Source organism: Gorilla gorilla, chromosome 7 (assembly GCF_029281585.2).
Source record: "Gorilla gorilla gorilla isolate KB3781 chromosome 7, NHGRI_mGorGor1-v2.1_pri, whole genome shotgun sequence".
Classification (NCBI taxonomy): Eukaryota; Metazoa; Chordata; class Mammalia; order Primates; family Hominidae; genus Gorilla; species Gorilla gorilla.
The window spans coordinates 34,682,501-34,705,401 of record NC_073231.2 but is presented as its reverse complement, the minus strand read 5'-3'; the positions used below and the strand labels follow the sequence as shown (position 1 = coordinate 34,705,401).

Below are 22,901 nucleotides of genomic sequence, written 5' to 3'. Positions count from 1 at the left end.
GTTAAGAGAACCCTGGACAGATGACATGGGAGGAGAAAATTCTGTAATGGCTACAAGCATCATATGTTTTTAACTCATCAATTAGAAAAGATGACCCTAAAAAGAGCCTAATATGTTGGATCACAAAGAATATACCTATTAGCTTCATGATTAAATATATTACCTTGAATGGGTCTGCTCCATGGTCACATACCAAACTTTATGGTGGCAATTTGTCCTGGACATTGTGAATTAAATAGTCTGTAACTGCCACAAGGAAAAATGCAGCAACATCCCATGTGCAAAGCAAGCAAAAGGATGTTGTATAAAATGGACAAGGCTTAGATGCAAGAAGTTTACTTTTAGTTGCCTCCTAGTTGGAGCTCTAAACTTACACATGCTGACTTAATCACCCATCCTCTCCACGTCTGTTTCCCTAACTACAACATTGGAAAGATTTCTAATACCTCTACTACTTTACATAGAAAAGTTCAAAACGTCAAGAAAGAGATCAGCCAGGAGCTCAGTAAATGTCCTACACTCTTATGTAAGTCAGCTTTGGGCAGCAGAAAGCCCAGGCTCATTATTCCATAGATAAATATGAATTTTCCCTCAGGCCCACAAAACAGGACAGAATTAGACCTGTTTTATTTGGGGTCCTTCCCAAGTTATTAACACATAAGTAGCAAACTATTAATGATTAAAGGAGAGGACAGTGCTAAAGAAAGGCGTGCTGCCAGTGAAAAAAAAAGAATGGAGAGCCTAGTGCAAGAAGAATAACCTAAAACCAGACCTCAAGATCAGACAACAGTGATCTGCGGCCAGCTGGCACAGGGGCAAACAGGGTTAAACACCTCTATCATTATATTACACTAGGTTCATTACCTGCTATTTGTAATGATAACCTTTGGGCACCAAGAAAAATTGAAATTATGTTCACTGTACTCAGTATGGTGAGGAAACATAGTTTTTTTGACTATTATCATTTAAACATTAAAAAACAAACAAAAACAAACAAGCAAAAAACTTCAGGCTGGGTGTGGTGGCTCACGCTTGTAATCTCAACACTCTGGAAGGCCAAGGAGGGAGAATCACTTGAGTCCAGGAGCTGGAGACCAGCCTGGGCAATACAGCAACACCATGTCTTTATTCTTTAACAAACAAACAAACAAACAAAACCCTTCAGTTATCTTTAAAAAACAAAAATGCAACCTACCACCTAAGGGAATGTTGCCTTGTCAGATGACAGGTCACTATAAAAGCCTATTGTTCAGAAAATGAGTCAGTGACATCTTTATACACATAGGAGAAATACAGTAAAGCAATGAGAGCCAAGTCTGTGAAGCTTCAACTGCTTGTTACTTCCTTTGTAAGAACAATGAAAAGAACATGGTGAAAACTTCATCTAACATAACTTTAAAGGACCCAGAATATTTCTGCATTTAGAAGGTTCCCACCTGGTTAAAACAAAACACTGCTAAATTGAAATTGTGGTTCTACTTTTAAGTTTAAAGTGTCATTATACTGAGAAAATTCTGGTTTTTACGTATTCAATGCAAAAATCATAAAACAACTTTTATATCAAAACATTCAGTTATACACCGTGCTTCGGTGTATACCACTGGTGCTCAATAAATAATTGGTTTATACTTTGTTATACAGGAGAGGAACAGAGTGAGTAGGCAATTATTCTGACAAGGTCATTTATCCAAATCCAGAAAAAGTCTGGACTCTGGAATTCCTGGAATCCTAAGATGTTCCTATATGCTTTATATGAAAAACCAACAACAATTAAGGTGTTTCTTCTCAGAGTGTACACATTTTTGTTCCAAAGTCTGAAAACCTTTTAAGGTTGTGTATCAATGACACCATTATATGAAGTATAAAGACTTTTCCTTGGACCTGTAAGTCATCGCCTATATCAGGTCTCTCCAACAGCACTCTGCATGGTCTACTCAAAGGAGCAGCTGCCAGGGGTACCTGCAGGTACCACAGCAACACAAAGGCCAGACACAAGTTCCCAGATGCCTCCAAAATGGTACCTGTATTACAACCAGTCAAGTGGCTGCCTGCCTTGTAGGAAGCACCCTAAACACTCTGAGTGCTTCAGTCAGCACTTGTTCACAGCCACTTAGGCCGACTGCCTAGAGCATGATGCAGCCAGCCTTCGCTGAGACTCCTCACCAGAGGATTCATCCTCAGCATCTGAAACCACATTCTGCTTCCTTTCACCTTCTCTAACTTAGTTCCCTTAAATTGTTTAGTTTTTCAACATACTAAGGAGGAAAAATATTCACCAAAACAATACTGGTAAAAGTCTCAAAACACATGGCAAACAACATACCTACAAACCAAATACAGATATATCTACTCAATTACAAATGACTGTAATTTATTCTATTACAACACACATCTTTTGGGAAAGCCTTATATGTAAATTTTTAATCAACCAGAATAAAGGCTATAACCAGTTTTTTTTTTAATGCTGCATATCTAAAAGGAAAGCCTCATGAAATAAAAAAAGCCAGGATTTCAATCTATTCTGAGCATAGTCATTTAGAGTATAATGATGAGCAAGCTAACGCCTCAAATATCTCCTCTGGAAAAAACAAAGCAGCACTACGCACCACCATTGGATGGGATGGGGCTAGATTAAAATAAGACCCACATCATCAGATGTCAGATATTTTGAGCATTTCATTCAAAGCAATCAAAAAGCAGAGTGCTATTTAATAATCTGCATATCTGATCACAATTCTTGGAAAAAGCTCTTTAAAGCGCTAATTAAATTGATGAATCCCTCCCTCTTAGACTGTGCAGTCATATTCTTTCCACTTGATTTCCTGTCCAAAGAGATTCCATTACTTCCCACCACCTCATATGGAAACCCCCTACAATTACATCATTAGTACTTACATTCAAAGCATTCTTTGCAGCTTCTGCTTCTGAGCGACTGTCAAAACTGACAAAACCTACAGGCTGAGAAAAAAAAAGAAATATGAAGGAAAAAAATCAGATGATGTCTACTTTTCTAGGTCAAGGGTGACATCAAACTGAAGAGCTAAGATAAAGAAATGACCACAGGCAATGGGCAGAAATAAGAAAGCGAAGTCCCAAAGAATCATGACTCAGTGGCTTAGCCAAATTTCTAATATGAATCAAAGGGATGGTGAGGGTAGTTCTTCAAGAGCACAGCTGGGGATTTAGAGAATCATAAAAAACTCTAGAAGTGGTTGAAAGGTGAACAGCAGTGAACAAGGGAATAGAGGAAAACTTGGGTTGGAGAGGCTCTACTTTCCTAAATCAAATTCACTGTACCTCAGTTTCTTCATCTTTTAAAATGGAAAGAGAACCGAATCACCTTTTGGTACACTGTAAGTGCAAGAATACAATGACACAATGATAAAACCCCTGGACTCTCACTGCATGACCAAAATTACAAAGTGAACATTCCTATCTCAAATCCTAAGGGATGCCTTAAAAAATCCTGTGCTGGCTGGGCAGGGTGGCTCACACCTGTAATCCCAGTACTTTGGGAGGCCAAGGTGGGCAGATCACGAGGTCAAGAGATCAAGACCATCCTGGCCAACATAGTGAAACCCTGTCTCTACTACAAATACAAAAACTAGCTGGGCGTGGTGGCGTGCGCCTGTAGTCCCAGCTGTTTGGGAGGCTGAGGCAGGAGAATCACTTGAACCTGGGAGGCGGAAGTTGCAGTGAGCCGAGATCGCGCCACTGCACTCCAGCCTGGCAACATAGTGAGACTCCGTCTCAAAAAAAAAAAAAATCATATTCTTAATTAGGCTGTTCTGAGTAAATACAGAAAGGCCATAATCCCTTTGGACTCCCTGTCTTTCAGTACAGAAGGGTGCCTCCAAGATCATTCTTCTCATGAGCCAGAGAGATGAATAGTGATTCGAGAGGTGTGTATGCCAAGTGTTTAGCTTAAAAAAAAAAAGTATATAGCTACAATCTCTAAGCTTGTAGGAACTATTAGAATCACTGACTACCACTTCCATTTTGTACGTTCTCTGTTCCATTCCGGACTCGGGACTCTGCCTTAATTTAGGGGTTTGACAGACAGCATGATCCTTCACTATCTGATATTCACATTGATTGTAAAAGTTTGTTTAACCTCATTAAAAGAAATGGGAAAGACTTCGGAATAAAAGTGAATTTAAATAATAAACCACTATTTTCATTGAACATACAAAATCAATCTCAATATATCACTGTGTTTATCTTCCTCTGGAACAGTCCCTGAAATTCCAGCTGAAGATTATAGAATTATGAAGCATTTTCCTGTGCTAATTCCTAATACATCTCACTTTTAATTTTAAAGACAAAAAACCCCTCAAATTCTAATGGGAATAAAAAAAGAATGTCAAGCCCCAGCAACATTCCTGAGGAAAGTAAAAAAGTGATCTTTATATGCCACTTTGAAATTCTTACCTGTTTAGATGTGAGCTTTATAAGAGAACCCTCATAGCCCTGAAAATAAAGAAAAACCAAGTTTAGCCAAAAGTAACTGTAGTGATACCATCTTGTTCATGTAAAAATAAGTTCTTTATTGATTACCTAACTCCTCTTACAAATGTCTTCTAAGTTATCTGGGAAAGCAAATTACACACATGCATGTGCATGTGCACACACACACACACCTGTTTGCATTCTTGGGGCCTTTAAAAAAAATCAATCTATGGATTTATCTGTTTCTCTTTCTTCTATTTTTTTCTTCATGAAATTACACAATGGTAGAAAAATGAGTGTCTCTGTTAATAGCAATCTTTTTGTTTTCTTGGTCTAGATAAGAATAGGAGTTTTACAGAAATAGGCAAGGAAAGAGAGTAAATTTAATACAACAGGAAGGTCAGAGCCATGTATTGATTTGGTCATGTAGCTGCTATAAAATAACAACAATAAAACATTAAGAATATAGTTGGGGTTGGGTGCGGTGACTCACGCCTGTAATGCCAGCACTTTGGGAGGCCAAGGTGGGTGGATCATGAGGTCTGGAGATTGAGACCATCGACACGTGGTGAAACCCCATCTCTACTAAAAATACAAAAAAATTAGCCGAGCATGGTGGTGGGTGCCTGTAGTCCCAGCTACTTGGGAGGCTGAGGCAGGAGAATGGTATGAACCCGGGAGGCAGAGCTTGCAGTGAGCCGATGGCGCCACTGCACTCCAGCCTGGGAGACACAGCCAGACTCCGTCTCAAAAAAATATAGTTGGTAAAACTCCCTGACCACATTTTCAAAACTGCCAGAAATGGTTAAGCAGGCAATGATGTTGAATTTTGTTGAGTTACTTTGCTTACTCACTGAAGGAACCAGTTTTCATGTTGCTCTTCTGATGGGGACATGCAAAAATAATCCCTTCGGGTTTTTATTCCAGCTCATGCTCAAGGAAGACAGAAACACTCCCTCCCTCTTTCACTCCCTCTCTTCACCCCTCCCAGCTCCTCAAGATAAGGATAACAAAATGTGTTTATTTCTGAAAATAATCAATAGCTGGTGGCTCGCATTAACGGACGACACAGGGGAAAAACACACCACTTGACATGATTGACCACTACACACATCAGTGCAGAGACAGATTTGCAGACTAGGGTCAGCCTCCAGGGACTTTAATTAAAAGAGCGTTGTCAGGAATGTACTAGGGTGCTGATTTTCTCGTTGGGGTTTCTGGGCAGGATGTTGAGATTGATTCATCCTTACATCTTCCCAGCAGAGAACTATGTTACCAATTAGCTACTATAAACATTTCACCTCAAAGGCCTTGAGCTCTTATGGCCAGAGAGGTCATGATTCACAGCTCTGCCTCTTCCTTTCTTCAAGGTGCTCTCTTCTGAAAAAACTAGAGGTTTAAACACCATGAAGGTCTCGAAGGCAAAGGACAATTGGATATTTCACTCAAGTAAAACACCACTGGTAGGGATATACTGTGTTCTCAAGTCACAAACAGAAAAGCAGTATAACGTAATAGTTCAGAACAGAGAGGGCAGAGTCAGACTGCTTGGGTTTGAATCTTGGCTCTGCCATTTTTTATGTGTGTAAACTTGAGCACAATTTATTCAACTGCTCCAAGTTGCATTTTCCTCATTTGAAAAAATGAGACTCACTCACTTGAAAGGATTGTGACAATACTTTAATACTTCATATAAAGGGCTTGCTGGTGAATGTCTTTCTCTCTATACACCCCAAAACATAACAGTATTTTATACACTAAGAAGATCAATTTGCTTTAAAAGTTTGCATTCTATAAAAAGGATAGAAAAATGGTCCTTTTTATAAAAGTACAACCCGGCAGAAGAAACTCAGGAAATTCTATAAAAGGTGGCACTCTCTCCATACCACCTTCTCTTCCTTTCCCACTTCCTCCCACCTGACCTGGCACCTGACCTCTGTTTCCCTGTGCCATCATCATTATTGTTGCATTAAAGCGACGGCTGTCAGGTGGAGTTATGTCCATTATGACATGGTGCCCTCTTGGCACATAAGATAGACTGTTTTATCTTTGTTGGTTCTAACTGGCTGCCCCTGCAACCCTCCTTCCTCCTCCCCAGCACTAGAGTTTTTAGTTGTCATATCCAATTCCGTCTTCCTAAGAAGCTGAATCCTATCCCTCAACCTGTCATGCCTCTTTCACTGGGGACCTGCTTCAGTGAGAATGATCTTTAACCAGAAATCAAGATAGCCCATCACCTAATCATAAGTGTGGTCTCTGCCAGGCACTGCTGCTAACACATCCACACTGACCAACTTAAGACTTCCTGAGCACAGGCCCTTCCAGAGAAGGAACATATCCCTTCCAGGGCCCCGATTCGATCAGCTCCAGCTTTCTCCTATCCTCCAAAGGCCAACCTTCAAAAGGTTTCTTCTTGGCAGCATGGTTATTTTGGCTTAGTTTCTACTAAGTGCTTGGTGTCTAATTTCCTATGAAGTTTTCAATCCTAGCAGCATTAAGTATCTATCAAGTGATCTTATTCCCACAGGAAGGACAGGTAACTGCATTAAATATTTCAATAAACACCAGGAAATATTACCGTCAACTTACACCTAGGTATCCTTTAAAATTTTGTTTTACTTTGTTTGAAAGTTTTGCCATGGACAAAATAACGGTGGTTAGGTTCTTAACTCAGTTCATAAAAACCTATTTACATTTCCAAAGAACAGTATCAACAGTACTATTTCAAATAATAAGGTATGAAACTAGAAATAAATCTTCACTTACATTACTGCATTTGAAATATAAATATGTAATTATCCTAAGTGAGACTGTACATTAGAACTCAGTTGTTAAATCTCCTTTACTCATTAACCTTTTAAAAACATCTGTTTTCTTCTCAAATATTTCATTTCTTGCTCCAAAAAGCTCCCAGAAAGCATACAGACTTTTGTTTCATTTTATAATTTCTGAAAGATAAAAAAAGGTACCTTAAATGGTCTGAAAAGCAGATAGAGCTCCCGAGGTTTGATATCCAGAGGAAGGCCACTGACAAATAGGGTCCGGACCTGGAAAAATAATTTAGGAAGTGATCAAGGGTGTGGACACTCCAGAGAGTTAACTCTCACCTGATATCTCAGAAACATATTATTCCAAATATTCCACAACTCATACTAAATTCATGCTCTTTCCATGATACAACGAATACTTCACTGTTAAGACGCCACTAAGCCAACACTTTTTTTTTCCTTTTTAAATTTTAGGGGAGACGCAGCCTTCTGTGTAATCTTAAGGTACATCCCCTAAGCCAACACGTGAATATTTCTATGTGAATTATTCAGAGTGAATTACATCTAGTAGATTTAAATTTACAAGCTAACTTTTCCCAACTAGCCATTGCACACTTCTAAAAATGTGAAGGATGGGGGGAGGTTCCATATAATTTAAATATTAGCTTAAGAAAAAAATGACATGAGCACAGTAAATCTGCCACTCCTCTGCCCTAAATATATGGCCTATATAACGTGCTTCAAAAATAATATAAAAACAATTTGTTTCCTCCTGCTTGTTTTGTTGCTGCTTTCCTCATAGGCATTAATTACAATAACTTTAATAAATGTAAATGTACAGTTAAGCCCAATGCACCTAAATAGTAACCAAAATGCATTAACTCTTCATCTGTTTGGTTCCAAAACAGCAGGGCCAACCTCACTGACTATTGTTCCCATTGCATTTTTGTTGTTGTTGTTGTTTTTTAAATTTTAAGTACTGGGGTACATGTGCAGGATGTGCAGGTTACAAAGGTAAACACATACCATGGTGGTTTGCTGCACAGATCAACCTATCACCTAGGTATTAAGCCCAGGAACCATTAGCTATTCTTCCTGATGCTCTTCCTCCCCTCAAGCCCCCGACAAGCCCAATGTGTGTTGTTCCCCATCATGTGTCCCTGTGCCCTCATCCTTCAGCTCCCACTTGTGAGAACATGTGGTGTTTGGTTTTCTGTTCCTGTGTTAGTTTGCTGAGGATGACTTATAGTTCCACCCATGTCCCTGCAAAGGACATGACCTTGTTCCTTTTTGTGGCTGCATAGTATTCCATGGTGTATATGTACCACATTTTCTTTATTTAGTCTATCATTGATGGACATTTGGGTTGATTCCATGATTTTGCTATTGTGAATAGTGCTGCAATGAACATACACGTGCATGTATCTTCCTAACAGAATGACGTATATTCCTTTGGGTATATATCCAGCAATGGGATTGCTAGGTCAAATGGTAGTTCTGCTTCTAGATCTTTGAGGAATCGCCATACTGTCTTCCACCCACTGTGTTTAAGGCACAATCAACACATAGGCCACCATGTACAAGGTACCTGGCTATGGTGCCACTAATAAAAGTCATTCAAGACACATATGTAAATACATATAGTGCAAAGTGTAGGGTACACACTATGTGCTTAGTGTCTACTAAAACACAGAACACAGGGGAAACACCAGAGAAAGCATCTGAATAAGAATCTAAAGGATGGGCATTTACCAAATAGAGCCAAAAGATGAGGTGGGATCCCTAAGAATCACAGGCAGAGAAAAGCATTCACCAAGGCAGTGAAGTAGGAGAAGAAGAAAACATTCTTGGGGAAGGGCAAGCCAAAACTAAACAAGAAGCTTAGGGTCAAACACACAAAACATCAAAAGCCACTGGCTCAGGAATTTGATCTTGATTCAATAGGCAAGGAGTAGCTACTGAATTATCATCATATTTTCTATTTGTTTTTCTCTACTCAAACACAGATGCAACATGATTGAAAATTCGATGCTCAATTGTTCAATTGTTAACCATGTATATATACATGAAAGATGTTTCCTCAGTGAAAGATGGGGAGAATATTAGACAGACAGACAGACAGACAGTCTGCTACCATGTCTGGCTAATTTTTTGTAAAGACGGGGTTTCACCATGTTGCCCAGGCTGATCTCAAACTCCTGAGCTCAAGAGATCCTCCCATCTCGGCCTCCCACAGTGCTGGGATTACAGGCATGAGCCACCACGCCTGGCTTTAGGCTTTTTCTAGATTCCTAACACTTTTCATTGTTTCCTGTTACACAGAAGTGCGAATCACCAAGCAAGGCCCTTTTATTGACCTTGTAATATATGTTTGATAAACACTATAATGATGTAAACAGCCCCAAAATTCTGAATGCCTTATTTTATGATTTATTTATAAACAGCTTTATTGAGGTTATGATTGATATATAATAAACTACACATCTTGAAAGATGTGATGTTTTGACATATGTATAACCTAAGAAACATCACAACCAAGACAATCTATCACCATCACAACCAAGACAATCTATCACCACCAAAAGTTTATTCATGCCCCTTTAATCCTTCCTCCCACTCTGTCCCACCATTCTCCATCCCCAGGCAATCACTGCTCTGATCTCTTTATATTAGTATATATGTCTCAAACACTTACATATACAGAGGGAACCATAGAGTATGTACCCTTTTCATCTGGCTTCTTTCCCTTAGCATGAAGTGAAATTTACTTTGAGATTCATCTATGCTGTTGAATGTATCAACAGTCTATTCCTTTTTATTACTGAGAAGTATTCTGTAGTGTGGATACACCACAGTTTATCCATTCACATGTTGACATTTAGGTTATTCTAGTTTTGGCTATTACAAATAAAATGGCTATGAACATTCATGTACAAATCTTTGTATGGATGTATACTTTCTTTTTGGATAAACACCTAGAAGTGGAATGCCTATATATGAAAGGTACATGCTTTTTTTTATGCCCATCAATTCCTTGTCTTATGTTTCAGAACATGGTAAATGTTCTGTGCGCACTTAAAACAAATGTGTATTCTGCTGGGGCTGGGTGGAATGATCTATAAGTATCAATTACATCAAGTTTGTTGTTCAAGTTTTCTGTATCTTTTGCATCCTCACTTCCACTACCCCCAACTTTGCCACCAGATAAACAAGTTCCTGGGGGTCTTTATGACGTTCGCTGAGGCAGAATTGCTGACAAGTGTCAAAGATACAAACAGTGAGGAAATCCTGCTAATCCAGTGTGCCCTCCCTGTCACCCGCAACTCTCCTCCCATAGTCCAGAAAGTGAACACCATCTGTTCCACTTGGCTGTTCTGGTCAGGACAACCTGGGCAGAGCGAGAATACCATCTTCCATTCATTCAGATTTTGGGAAGTGCCTGTTTTCTCTCTGACACTGTGCCAGGTTCTAACTGGATTACAGAGATTTCCACAAAAATGATACGATAAGCAGAACTTACGTTCTAAGTGTCATGGTGCCATTTATCTAGTGGTGCATCTTACCACGTGATAAATATGAATTAGAATTTGAGGAGTTAACCTAGAAAATAAACTATTATTTATAATATTGTTATAGAGAAAAGGGCTTCATAAATGTCAATCTACCAACAGAGGTTACTTGAAATCTGGGGATTATGAACAAAAGGTTACTTAATATAAACGAAGGTTCATCTGTATCATACAATGAAATATTACACAGCCAATAAAAATGACGTTCAAGGAAAAAGTATATATAGTTCCACTTTGTTCTATAAAGTAGCCAACATATAAGTATTTAGAGGAAAAAAATTTATCTTATAGTATGTGTACTCAAATGTTTCTATCGTTTAGCCTCAATGGTATAGTAACTGATTTTAATGTTTATTAGCTTATTTGTATTTTCCATCTTTCTAAAATAAATATGCATTAAATACTGTAAGTTTATTTTATTAGGTTGAGAATTACCTCAATTTATTACCTCCCTTTCTTTAAGGGACTAGAAACAAAGTCAATATTTGTATCAATATTATATTATAAAGTTTATGGAGGAAATTCTTTCTTATGTAAATATTCCATAATGGAAAGCGAAGAGATTCTTATCTTAGTGTTTCAATAGAAAATTGTTATACATGGGGAAAAAGAAAATCTGAGCTCCCGTCAGGCCTAAGTTTGCCACTCACCCATAGATGCCAAGAGGCTCAGAGCAACTCTGCTTTGTTCATCAAACTGGAGGCAGATCACATGTTTGGCATTTTATTTAAACATGGATGAGACTTAGGTTTCCTAGAATCTCATGAAGTCCACTATTGTTTCAGAAATCTACCAGAATATCTCATCTCACTCACTGAGATATTCTTTCCTCTAGTAGAACAGACTGACAAGGGGGAAATAATTTTTGAATACTTACATTATGTATTTGATTCCAACTAGAGGTCACTTAAATCCAGAAACATAATGTGCTTGGAGTCCTAGAGACCTCCTCAGACTAGGAAAGTCATCAAGCAAGTTTTAAAAAATCACGAATAATGAATGGAAAAAATAGCTTCCTGAATATCAAATTCATGCTTTTCTATGGTGACTGGGATCTAGAATCACAGATTTTTTTTTTTTTTTAGATGGAATCTCGCTCTGTCGCCCAGGCTGGAGTGCAATGGCGTGATCTTGGCTTAACTGAGACCTCTGTCTCCTGGGTTCAAGCCATTCTCCTGCCTTAGCCTCCCGAGTAGCTGGGATTATAGGTGCCCACCACCACGCTCAGCTAATTTTTGTATTTTTAGTAGAGATGGGGTTTCACCATGTTGGCCAGCCTGGTCTCGAACTCCTGACCTCAGGTGATCTGCCCGTCTTGGCCTCCCAAAGTGCTGGGATTACAGGTGTGAGCCACCGTGCCCGGCCTAGAATCACAGAAATATTTTAAAACATTTTAGTTTCTCTACTCTTATTACCATCATACTTTTCATCTGAGCCACTAAAGGGCACTTCAGAGTTTTGGCTTTGCTAAGCCTACTGAATTCATAGACATGATTCTTGCCTTCAGGGAGCTTACTGTCAGTGAAATAAACTGAATATGTAATGGCTGCCTGTGATAATAGAAAGCTTAGCTCATTCACAAAGTAACTAAAAAAACCCCAAGAGTAAGATACAAGCATAAGCAGCATGTAAATTCATGATGAAATACTCATTAACAAAACTGTTCCCCAAAAATAACAAATGAATTACTACGCCAACTGAACTTTGCAGCAGGTCAAAGCATTATCCAGAGCAGCCCTTAGTTTACCAGCAATGTCTATGGACACAGATGTGCCTGGCACTATGCCTTTAGCATCCGCAGATGTTTACTTTATGGAACACATGGGGAAACATATTTCTTAGACAAGTACACAACATGCCTCACAGAAGTTCGAGAGATGAAACTGCTGACAGCTTTGTCCCAAAGGGACTCAAAAAGATTTGTAGATGTACCTTCAACTTCCTTTGTACCCCAACAGGACTGAAAGAATAAATGCTAGTAAAAATCATCCTGCGATGGGCAGAAGAGCAAGAGTGTTCTTGGCTTAGCCATTATCCAGCATTCCTGCAGAGGCTACAGTTAGATTTTGGATAAACTGGCCACGTGTTCTTAAATGGCATTGCCAGCTCCCACTAGGAAAGGCAAGACACATTTTATTGACTGGCTTCTCATTTAATAAACTCCGATTCAGTAAGTAAAGTCATTTGTGGCAGTCTTGAGCTTCCCTGGAGAGAAAGGCCAAAAGCAGGCCTTGAAATGGCCCTCTCTTTAATAAAGAGCATATCTAATCTTGTTGGTAATCTAGGCATGAAAATAAAAAGCAATAGAAAAATGCTCGACTTCAGTACACAACAGAGAATAATCACAGACACTTTTCAACTAGCAGCCACATCTGGTAAACACATAGTATCCAAAGACTATGAGCATTTTCTGTGCATGTTCTAGTTTTTCATAAAAGTTTTAAGGTCATCTATCTAGCTGCTCTGAGCTGGCCTCTTGAGGTTCCTCTTAAATTCATGGAACTGGGAAGGATAACTATCTTCTAATGACTCAGGAATGACTGTGTATAGTTACTTATTTGAAACACTCTTGAGTAAACCCATGGTGTTAATGGCTACATTCATCCCTCTCTGCTAGCTCTCTCTTAATCTACCCATATTCTTATAGATATAAATGAAGACCTCAAAGCAGCTTTTAAATGTGCTGTATGTTTGAATTATTGTTTTGGAGAAACCATTCTTGAAACACACAGTGGATTCACAGATGAAACCTTTCTATGGGCATTTTAGAGTTTGAAGGCTGTTTTTTGTAGTGTATAACACAGTCCTAGGCACAGAGTGTATGTTCTATAAATATCTCGACTGACTTAGAAATATATGCAAATCCAAGGATTTACATAATCCTGTATCCATGGAGATATACATATTTGCTTGTAAACAGTTCAGCTGGTGACATGGCAAGCAAAATAAGATGGCATTTCCCAGTCACAATTTATCAATAGAGTTACACAACATCAACTGACAAACACCTATATGTGTTTGTCAGGAGAGATTAGTATTATAAGATAAAGAAATTTAGAAGGGAGAAAAGGGAAGTAGGATAAAAACCAATCTGAATCAAGGAGAAAAATGTAAGACATAGACTGAAATGGAGACAGACCCAAAAAGAGAAAGTGCAAAAAAAATTCAGGACCATGTAGACCAGAATAGTGATCAATATATGGTTACTAGGAAAATTATTCACATTTTAATTTATGATAATTAAAACATACTTACAAATACATACGTCCAATTTCAACAAATGCAAATTCATACTTAAAGTTTTTTGGGGAAAGAAAAGCCCAAACTCATTAACCTGTACATTTAAAAAGCTGAGTAAGTAGATATCCAGATCTACTGACAAAGAACAAGGTTCGCAATTATTAAGGGAAAAAGCAAACAGCAGGAACTGCCCATATTCCCACTTTAATTCTCTTAGGGTTTTTATAAGTTAGTACATGCTCAAGGGAAAAAAAAAAAGGTATCAAAGGAATACATACCAAATTATCTATATGTTAATAGTGGAGAGGAAGGTAGAATTATAGATAACCTTCATTTTATGTATTTATACATTTTGGCATTTAAATTACGAGCATAAACAACTACTTTAAAAATGAGAACAAATCCAAGCCCAAATATATTTCCTTCGTTTGAAAATACAAAATCAGCATGTCCACTATCCTTAGAAATATTCTTTCTCATTTTCCTCCCTGTCCTTGATCCTCAGGGACAAGCTTGATCTGGCAAAAATATATTCATGTAACTTGCTTCACATTTCAATTCTGACCAAAAGTCAGTGTTTCTTTACTTCTGAAAAAATAATCTAACCAAAAAAGGGAACCAGTGACTAAGGTTGCCCCAGGAGCAGAAACATCCTGGTTTCAGTCAAAGGGGTATTCTTGCTTTGTGACTGCTCTACTAAGACAAGAACTGAGGGATCACTCCCATACCTATGGCAGTGCCATCCCTCTTCTGACAGACCATGTGATATAAACTTGGGTTTCAGAAACTGAGAAGTTAAGGCCTCCACATACCCGTGCAGCATAAATCGCATACAGCTGGGTTGTTTTAATGCACAAGCGGGGCATCAGGGCCCAGCTTGTAAATTTTACACACTGGTTAACTTCTTTTACTCTTTTTAAATAATCTATTAAGTTATTTGTTAACTGTGTAACCATGAGCTGAAACACCAAGTTGCAAGACTGAACCCTGCTGAGGACTGCTGGTCATCTCATTTCCAAAGAAGGCTTTGTTGGCTTGGTAGGATTTCCCATTCAGGCCTTGCCACCATGAAAATGGATTACTGCAACCATTAATATGGCCTGTCAAACATTTAATTCTGATTGCAGCTCAGCAGAAATGAACTGGCTTTGGTCAAGCTCCAGTTTCTAGTTGGCACTGACTTCAAGAAAAGCAGGTGGTCAAGTTCTTACTTCCTGATAATGGTCACCTATTGGACTTAAAAGACTTGTTCCTTTTCCATGCCCTCGGAAGGCATGTTTTGGTTCAGGAGGTCACATTGCTATAGACACCAAGGATTGATTAACCATAGGATTTAAAAAAGGGCCACTGGCCGCGTTTGGTGGCTCATGCCTGTAATCCCAGCACTTTGGGAGGCCGAGGCAGGTGGATCACCTGACGTCAGGAAATGGGAGACCAGCCTGACCAACATGGTGAAACCCCGTCTCTACTAAAAATACAAAAATTAGCCAGCGTGGTGGTCGGCACCTGTAACCCTAGCTACTTGGAAGGCTGAGGCAGGAGAATCACCTGAACCTGGGAGGCAGAGGTTGCTGTGAGCCGAGATTGCGCCACTGCACTCTAGCCTGGGCAACAGAGCAAGACTCCGTCTCAAAAAAAAAAAAAGAAAAAGAAAAAAAAGAAAGGAAGAAAAACCAAAACCACTGTGCTGTTGTTATGGACTCCCAGGTTTGGGTCTCGTTCTGGTCAGGCTGGAGTGCAGCGGTGCAATCATAGCTCACTGCAGCCTAGAACGCCTGGGCTCAAGTGATTCTCCCACCTCAGCCAACCAAGTAGCTAGGACTAAAGGTGTGTGCCACAACATCCAATTAATCTTATTATGTTTATTTTTTGTAGGGACGAGGTCTTGCCCAAGTTAGTCTCAAACTCCTGATCTCAAGTCATCTTCATACCTTAGCCTACCAAAGTATTGAGATTACAGGTGTAAGCTATCACACCTAGGCTATTTTAATATTAATCATTGCTCTTTCCTTTCTAAAAGAAAAAGCCATCCATATATTAATAATTATCCAGAGTACGTGACTCCCTAGTTTTGAGGGATCCACTAGTATTTGCTGTTAAGTGACAGTTATTGGCTGACACAATCTGTAGAATAACCAAATTCATACCCTGATTTAGGGCCTATGGAAACCAGGGTCCCTTTGCCAAGGTGATCACAAAGTTTTTGGTAGGATAATGGGAAGAAGGAAGACTAATGGGAGCACAGGTGGAAGAGAGAAGAACAATGAGGTTCCATAATTCATAAGGCAGGACCTGAGCGCTGCTCAGACATGCTCGGGGAATAGGGACAGCAAGTTAGCACTGGGTATACCACACCACTATGTTCAATCTTTGAGGAGCCAATCCCAGCCCAATCCAATGCTGACTTCTAATCAGAATGTTTCCTAAGCTCTGACTCTGATAGGACTTTTTTCTTCTTTTGAGACAAAGTCTCACTTTGTCACCCACGCTGGAGTGCAGTGGCACGATTTCGGCACACTGCAACCTCCACCTCTCCCAGGTTCAAGCGATTCTCCTACCTCAGCCTCCCAAGTAGCTGGGATTACAGGTGCCTGCCATCACACCTGGCTAATTTTTGTATTTTTGGCAGAGACGGGGTTTCACCATGTTGGCCAGGCTGGTCTCAAACTCCTGACCTCAGGTAATCCACCTGCCTCAGCCTCTCAAAGTGCTGGGATTACAGGTGTGAGCCACTGTGCCCCGCCTGATAGGACTTCTTAAGAAGCAAACTCCAACTCAGGCCATTCCTCATGTCTGCCATATATCTAAAAGGAAAAGAGAAAAAGTGAGAATTCCTAGGATTTTAAGCTGCCAAAGTATAGGCAAGAGAAGTGTCTGCACATGTGAACACTTAACCTCATTATTAAGAAATTCCCTTAGTACTGTCAGACACAGAAGGAGGGAGGTATATCAGATACAAATCAAGAATTTAAGGTTTGAATTAGGCTAGACAGGAAACTAGATATACGTGTGTATACACGAGAGAACTTAACCTCGATGTTAGGAAATTCACTGAATGCTGTCAAATAAGAAACATGGTTGTCAAATCCTTAGAGTTCAACAAGAAGTTCCTTATAAAGGCAGGATGCTTCATCCCTTAACTCTGGTCCTGTTCTTACTCCATCCTTTAGTTCTTCTAACTAATTTTTAGGTGGCTTGCTCTATTTCAACCCTAGTCAGCCTATGAAATGTTACTTTTCATACAATTTCACTGCATACACTGCTAAAACATTAAGTTTTTAAATGTATACATCAGTCCAATGTATTATGAACATAAAGTTGCATTCTAATGCCCTAAGGTGTACATGCCCTTATGGTTTCACCCTAAGTACCCTGAAGTTTAATGTCAAAATGATCACCACAATAAAGACTTTTCCATGGACTGACAAAATGAAATACAAGCACAGAATATGAAAAAGATCTTATCAAAATTCTAAGACCTCTCTTCCTTTCTCTTTTTGCATAATCTGGGTGACTCATTTTACAAAACAGATTTGTTCAAAGAAACAAGTCATTTCACATCTCTCAAACTACCTAGTTAAAACTAACCCAGACAACACAGAGTTCTTCACGGTCATTTAAAGTACCAGGAAAAAAAAACAGACATTGGCAGTTTACAGTTTCAACACTGCCCAGGACTCTGAAGTATTTATTGCTTTTGATATTAGCAGTAGACAAACTCTATCTGAGGAACTTCATCCCATTGCCAACTTCAGTTTACAATGCATTCTTAAAACTATGCATCATGCTTCTAACAATTAGAGAAGGTGTGAACTAGAAAGCTGGGGTGGGGGGAGGTTTATTTCCCAATATTTAGTTATCAGAAATTACCCAATATATAGTTTAAATTCCTTGGTGCCAGGTCAGTTAGTTCACCTGTAAATCGAAAGTTCTTTCCCATATGATGGTGAGCATCCCAGTACTTGGCAGGAGGTGATCAGTATCTATCAACTAAATGAGTGAATGTAAAAATTGAGTCAAAGTACTAAACCAGATATAAAAGAGAGGGCCATATCATTCAAGAATATCTAGATATGAACACGTAAATATGAAGAAAGTCATTATAACTTTTTTTATTTTAAAGAAACGGGCTGCACTGGCACAATCATAGCTCACTGCAGCCTCAACCTCCTTGGCTCAAAAAGATCCTCCTGCCTAAGCCTGTCAAGTAGCTAAGACAACAGGTATTCACAGCGGGCCTGGCTAATTTTTTTGTTTTCTGTATGTGTAGAAATGAGGTCTCCCTATGTTGCCTAGACTGGTCTTGAACTGTTGGGATCAAGTGATCCACCCGCCTCCACCTCCCCAAGTCCTGGGATTACAGGCTTGGACCACCAAACCTTGTGAGTTCGAATATGCATTCAAGAGTTAGTTAAGTGCTCAAAGCATGTGGTTCACAGAACAACCAAAAGCACATGGAGTTTGCTGGGATTCAAATCCAGGTTCTGCAATTCACAAGGTATGCACTTGGACAAATCACTTAACCTTTCCCTTCCTAAGTTTCCTCATATTAAACTACGTCCACAATCTCTTTGATATTCCTCCCTTAAAGAAGTGGAGCTTAATCCCCTTCACCTTTAGTATGGCTTCACTTAAGTGATTCCCTTCTAGTGAGCAGAGTATGGCAGAAGTGACAGTGTATGACTTCTAAGACTGCGTCAAAAAAGGTATTCTGGCTTCCTTAGCAGAAGCAGCTCCTGAATTACTCACTCTGAGTGAAGCCAGTTGTCATGTTGTGATAATACTTTAACCCTATGGGGTGGTCCACGTGATGAGTAACAGAGACCTCTGGCCAAAAGCCATGTGAGTGAGCCATCTTGGAAGCAGATCTCCCACGCCTAGTCAAGTCTTCAGATGACCGCAGCCCCAGCTAAAATGTTGTGATTCCAACCTTATGACCCTGAGCTAGATCCACCTAGCCAAGCTGCTCCTAAATAACGGTTAAGCTGGTAAATTTGGGGTAATTTGCTACATAGTTTTTGCAAGGATTAAATGAGTTAACTACATGTAATGTGCATAGACTTCAATGCTTGGCTGATAGTAAGGGCTCAGAAAAATGTTATCTATTATAAGGTGGCTTACAATGTTCACAAAAAAGATGCATTTTCATGTACCAAAGGCAATCCTAAGAGAAGGTGCATGTGATGGTATTATCATGCAACTGTTAAACACAGGCTTGTGGTGGGCAAGAGAGAAAATAAGTCTGCATCCTAAAAGGAACCAATGCATAACTCAAAGTAGAAGCATTTTTCGTATTACGGACCCCAATAGTCTGACTCAAAATCTCTTCATTGCCATCACTCTGTCTACCTTTGTAAAAGGCCGCAGGCAAACTTCACTCTGGCCAGCACCCCACCATCATGCTCCCCATGCATCCTTCCAAAATCCATTTCTTAGATCTCAGTCAACTTTTGACCCATCAGGAAAATCTCTGTCTCTCTTTACATTCCATTTTTGAGATTAAAAACAACAACAACAAAAAATCAGGCCAGGCACACTGGCTCACGTCTGTGATCCCAGCACTTTGGGAGGCTGGGACGGTGGATCACTTGAGGTCAGGAGTTCGAGACCAGCCTGGTAGACATGGTGAAACCTCATCTCTACTAAAAATACAAAAATTAGCTGGGCGTGGTGGCTGAGGCCTATAATCCCAGCTACTCAGGAGGCTGAGGCAGGAGAACCGCTTGAACCCAGGAGGAGGAGGTTGGAGTGAGCCGAGATTGCACCATTACACTCTAGCCTGGGTGACAGAGCAAGACCCTGTCTCCAAAAAAAAAAAAAGTATAGTGTTGCTTAATTTTATAATATTCCTGATTTGTTTAATCATCACTTTTTATTGTAGTATATGGTATTTTAGCTACTTTATATTTACATTAAAATCCATACCTGACTGTATCTCATATGATACAAAAACAAGGATAACACTGGTTCTGGCGAAGATGCAGAGAAACAGAATCTTTCACATATATTGCTGTTGGGAATGCAAAAAGGTACAACCACACTAGAAAACAGGTTCTTATCAAACTACACAATTTCCAAACAATCGAGAAATTGTACCCTTGGGCACCTATTCCAAAGAAATAAAAACTCATGTTCACACAAAAACCTGAATGGTGAAACAAATTAGATATATCCATAACATGGGATACTAATCAGCAATGAGAATAAATAAACTACTAATACAAGCAACAACTTGAACGACTCTCAAGGGAATTACACTAAGTAAAAAAAGCCAATCTCTAAAGATTACATAAGGCATAATCCCATTTATCTACTCAAAAGCAACCTCAGGGATCTCTGTAGTGGGGACTTGTTCTGTAACTTGACTGTGGTGGTGGATCCGTGAACCTACACATATAATAAAACTTCACAGAAACAAAATTAGTGGATTATATCAACTTCTTGATTGTGACATTGTGCTACAGTTTTCTAAGATGTTACTACAGGCAGAAACTAGGCAAAGGGCACAAGTGATATGTCTGTATTCTTAGAACTGTACATGAGGCCAGGTGCGGTGGCTCACGCCTGTAATTCCAGCACTTTGGGAGGTCAAGGCGGGTGGAACACGGGGTCAGGAGATCAAGACTATCCTGGCTAACATGGTGAAACCCTGTCTCTACTAAAAAATACAAAAAATTAGCAGGTCGTGGTGGCACGCACCTGTAGTTCCAGCTACTCAGGAGGCTGAGGCAGGAGAATCACTTGAACCCAGGAGGCAGAGGTTGCAGTGAGCCGAGATTGGGCCACTGCACTCCAGCCTGGGCGACAGGGCAAGGCTCCATCTCCCAAAAACAAACAAACACACACTGTATGTGAAACTACAATGAGGTCAAATTTAAAAGTTTAGTTAAGCAAATTTCAGTATACGTTAAATAAATTTAAATTTTAAAAATGTTGAAGAAAAATTGTCCCTAAAAGTTATCAAGTCACTTTTTATTAGGGGCCTATTTAGATTAAAACTATATAAATCACTTCTTTATGATGCCATAATCCTGTCAGGAATAAATAATTATATCAACATCAATGAAGAGATTGGTATCAGTTGGTAAAGCTAGGCAGTAGAAGCTATGTAGTTAGGGGTGCATATGCATTTTTACTTTAAAGTCCCACCAGAAGACTGGTCTTTTTCCCGTTAATTTTTTTTTTTTTTTTTTTTCAGATGGGGTCTGTCACCCAGGCTGGAATGCAGTACTGTGATCTCGGCTCACTACAAACTCCACCTACCAGACTCAAGAGATCCTCCCCCACCTCAGCTTCCCAAGTAGCTGGGACCACAAGTGTATGCCACCATGCCTGGCTAATTTTTTGTGTTTTTGGTAGAGAAATACAAAATGTCAAAACATTTATCGAACTCCTGAGCTCAAGTGATCCACCCACCTCAGCCTCCCAAAGTGCTGGGATTACAGGCGTGAGCCATCACACCCAGCTCCATTAATTTTAATTGACTAGATTCAACAATCTAAAAGGCAATAAAATAAACATGACCCTTTAAAAAAAGAGAGATTTCAACTTATAATTTTCCTGATTTGTTTAATCACTACTTTTTACGGTAGTATAAGAAATCTTAGCTATAGTCTCCTTTAATATCTATACTTAATTCCAGATATATCTGATGTAATATAGAAAATAAATAGCAAGAATATAAATGTAAAATATTTTGAAGCTAATACCAGGACAAAGACTAAGAGTGTCAAGCCTAGGGACGTTCACAGAGCATAGATGTATATGTAGGCTAACAGGGCTTTGGTGAGCTCTCTACTAAGAACCATCCACTTTTCTAAAACTGTTTCTACAGAAAAAATCCATCCAGCCACTATTTAAAACACCACATGGCTGAAATACAAGTTTTTAGAACACAACCTATTTTACATTAGTGCCTTTCTCTAATTCACAAACTAGTTTACTTAACACTATAAAGCCCAGTGCTGATGAGTACTTCCAGTAAAAAAGCAAACTTCCATTTTAAAGTTTAGATATTTTTAAGTTTGGATTTTTAGTTTAGATTAGCTTTTCCAATTGTTTGCATTTCAAATTTCAGAATACCTTCAGTACATTTAGGCTACAATTAATATGCCCCAGCCTACTTAGTACTCTCCACAAAAGACATATTTGTTTAATCTGATAACCACCTAATTATGTCTGTTAACCATTTATGTGGTTGCATGCATCAAGTCAATATTAAGTTTATTTGTTGCTTATATGCATGTGTAACTATGTAAAGAGACACAGATCTTACAAGACTTGCTATGATGTACAACTAGCAATGTTATGTACCTGCTGGAAACAACAAAAGACAACAAATGATAGAGGGAAAAAAAAGGCGAGGTTTGTGGTTGAGAAATAATCTAGGTTAACATGATTATATGTGCTTTTAAATTGATCTAAAATATTTTTTAAAGTTTATTGGGATATTTCATCTGGCACTGTATAAATTTTTAATGACTATAATGGGAGGAAAAGACCATTAAATTGAGGAGTGTGGTTTAAGTCATGTTTCTGTTTTAGAACAAACTGTTGAGGGCTTAGGGACTGACCTTGTTGGGTCTCAGTTTCCTTATTTATGAAAGTGTACAAGAGTTGATCTCCAAGTTCCATTCCAACTCCAAAGGTATAATGAAAGGCTTTTGTTAAAAGCATACAGAGGTCACCGAACACCAGGTGGGAAGACCTACTTCTTGCCATTGAGAACCTGTCAATCGAGCCACTTTTCACCACATATTTATATTTATTTAAATTGTACAATCTATTTATGTTTCATGTAATAATTAAAATAGAATGAAGCTGGGCACAGTGTTCATGCCTGTAGTCCCAGCTACTCGGGAGGCTGAGGTAGGAG

At 39.1% G+C, this 22,901-nt stretch overlaps 1 protein-coding gene across 9 annotated transcripts in view; it reads right to left on the bottom strand.

Annotated features, from left to right (window-relative positions):
• Positions 1 to 22,901, bottom strand: part of RBPMS (RNA binding protein, mRNA processing factor) — a 186,189-nt gene that overhangs the window by 88,474 nt on the left and 74,814 nt on the right. For all 9 annotated transcript variants that reach the window (XR_010134954.1, XR_010134951.1, XR_010134952.1 and 6 more), the window contains exons 2-4: positions 7,419 to 7,496; positions 4,432 to 4,470; positions 2,896 to 2,958 (exon numbers count right to left, since the gene is read on the bottom strand). Coding sequence is in view for 4 of the 9 variants with exons in the window: in XM_063709186.1 (XP_063565256.1) it covers positions 2,896 to 2,958; positions 4,432 to 4,470; positions 7,419 to 7,496 (180 nt within the window). In the remaining 5 variants the exon portion in view is untranslated. The remainder of the gene's footprint in view (positions 1 to 2,895; positions 2,959 to 4,431; positions 4,471 to 7,418; positions 7,497 to 22,901) is intronic.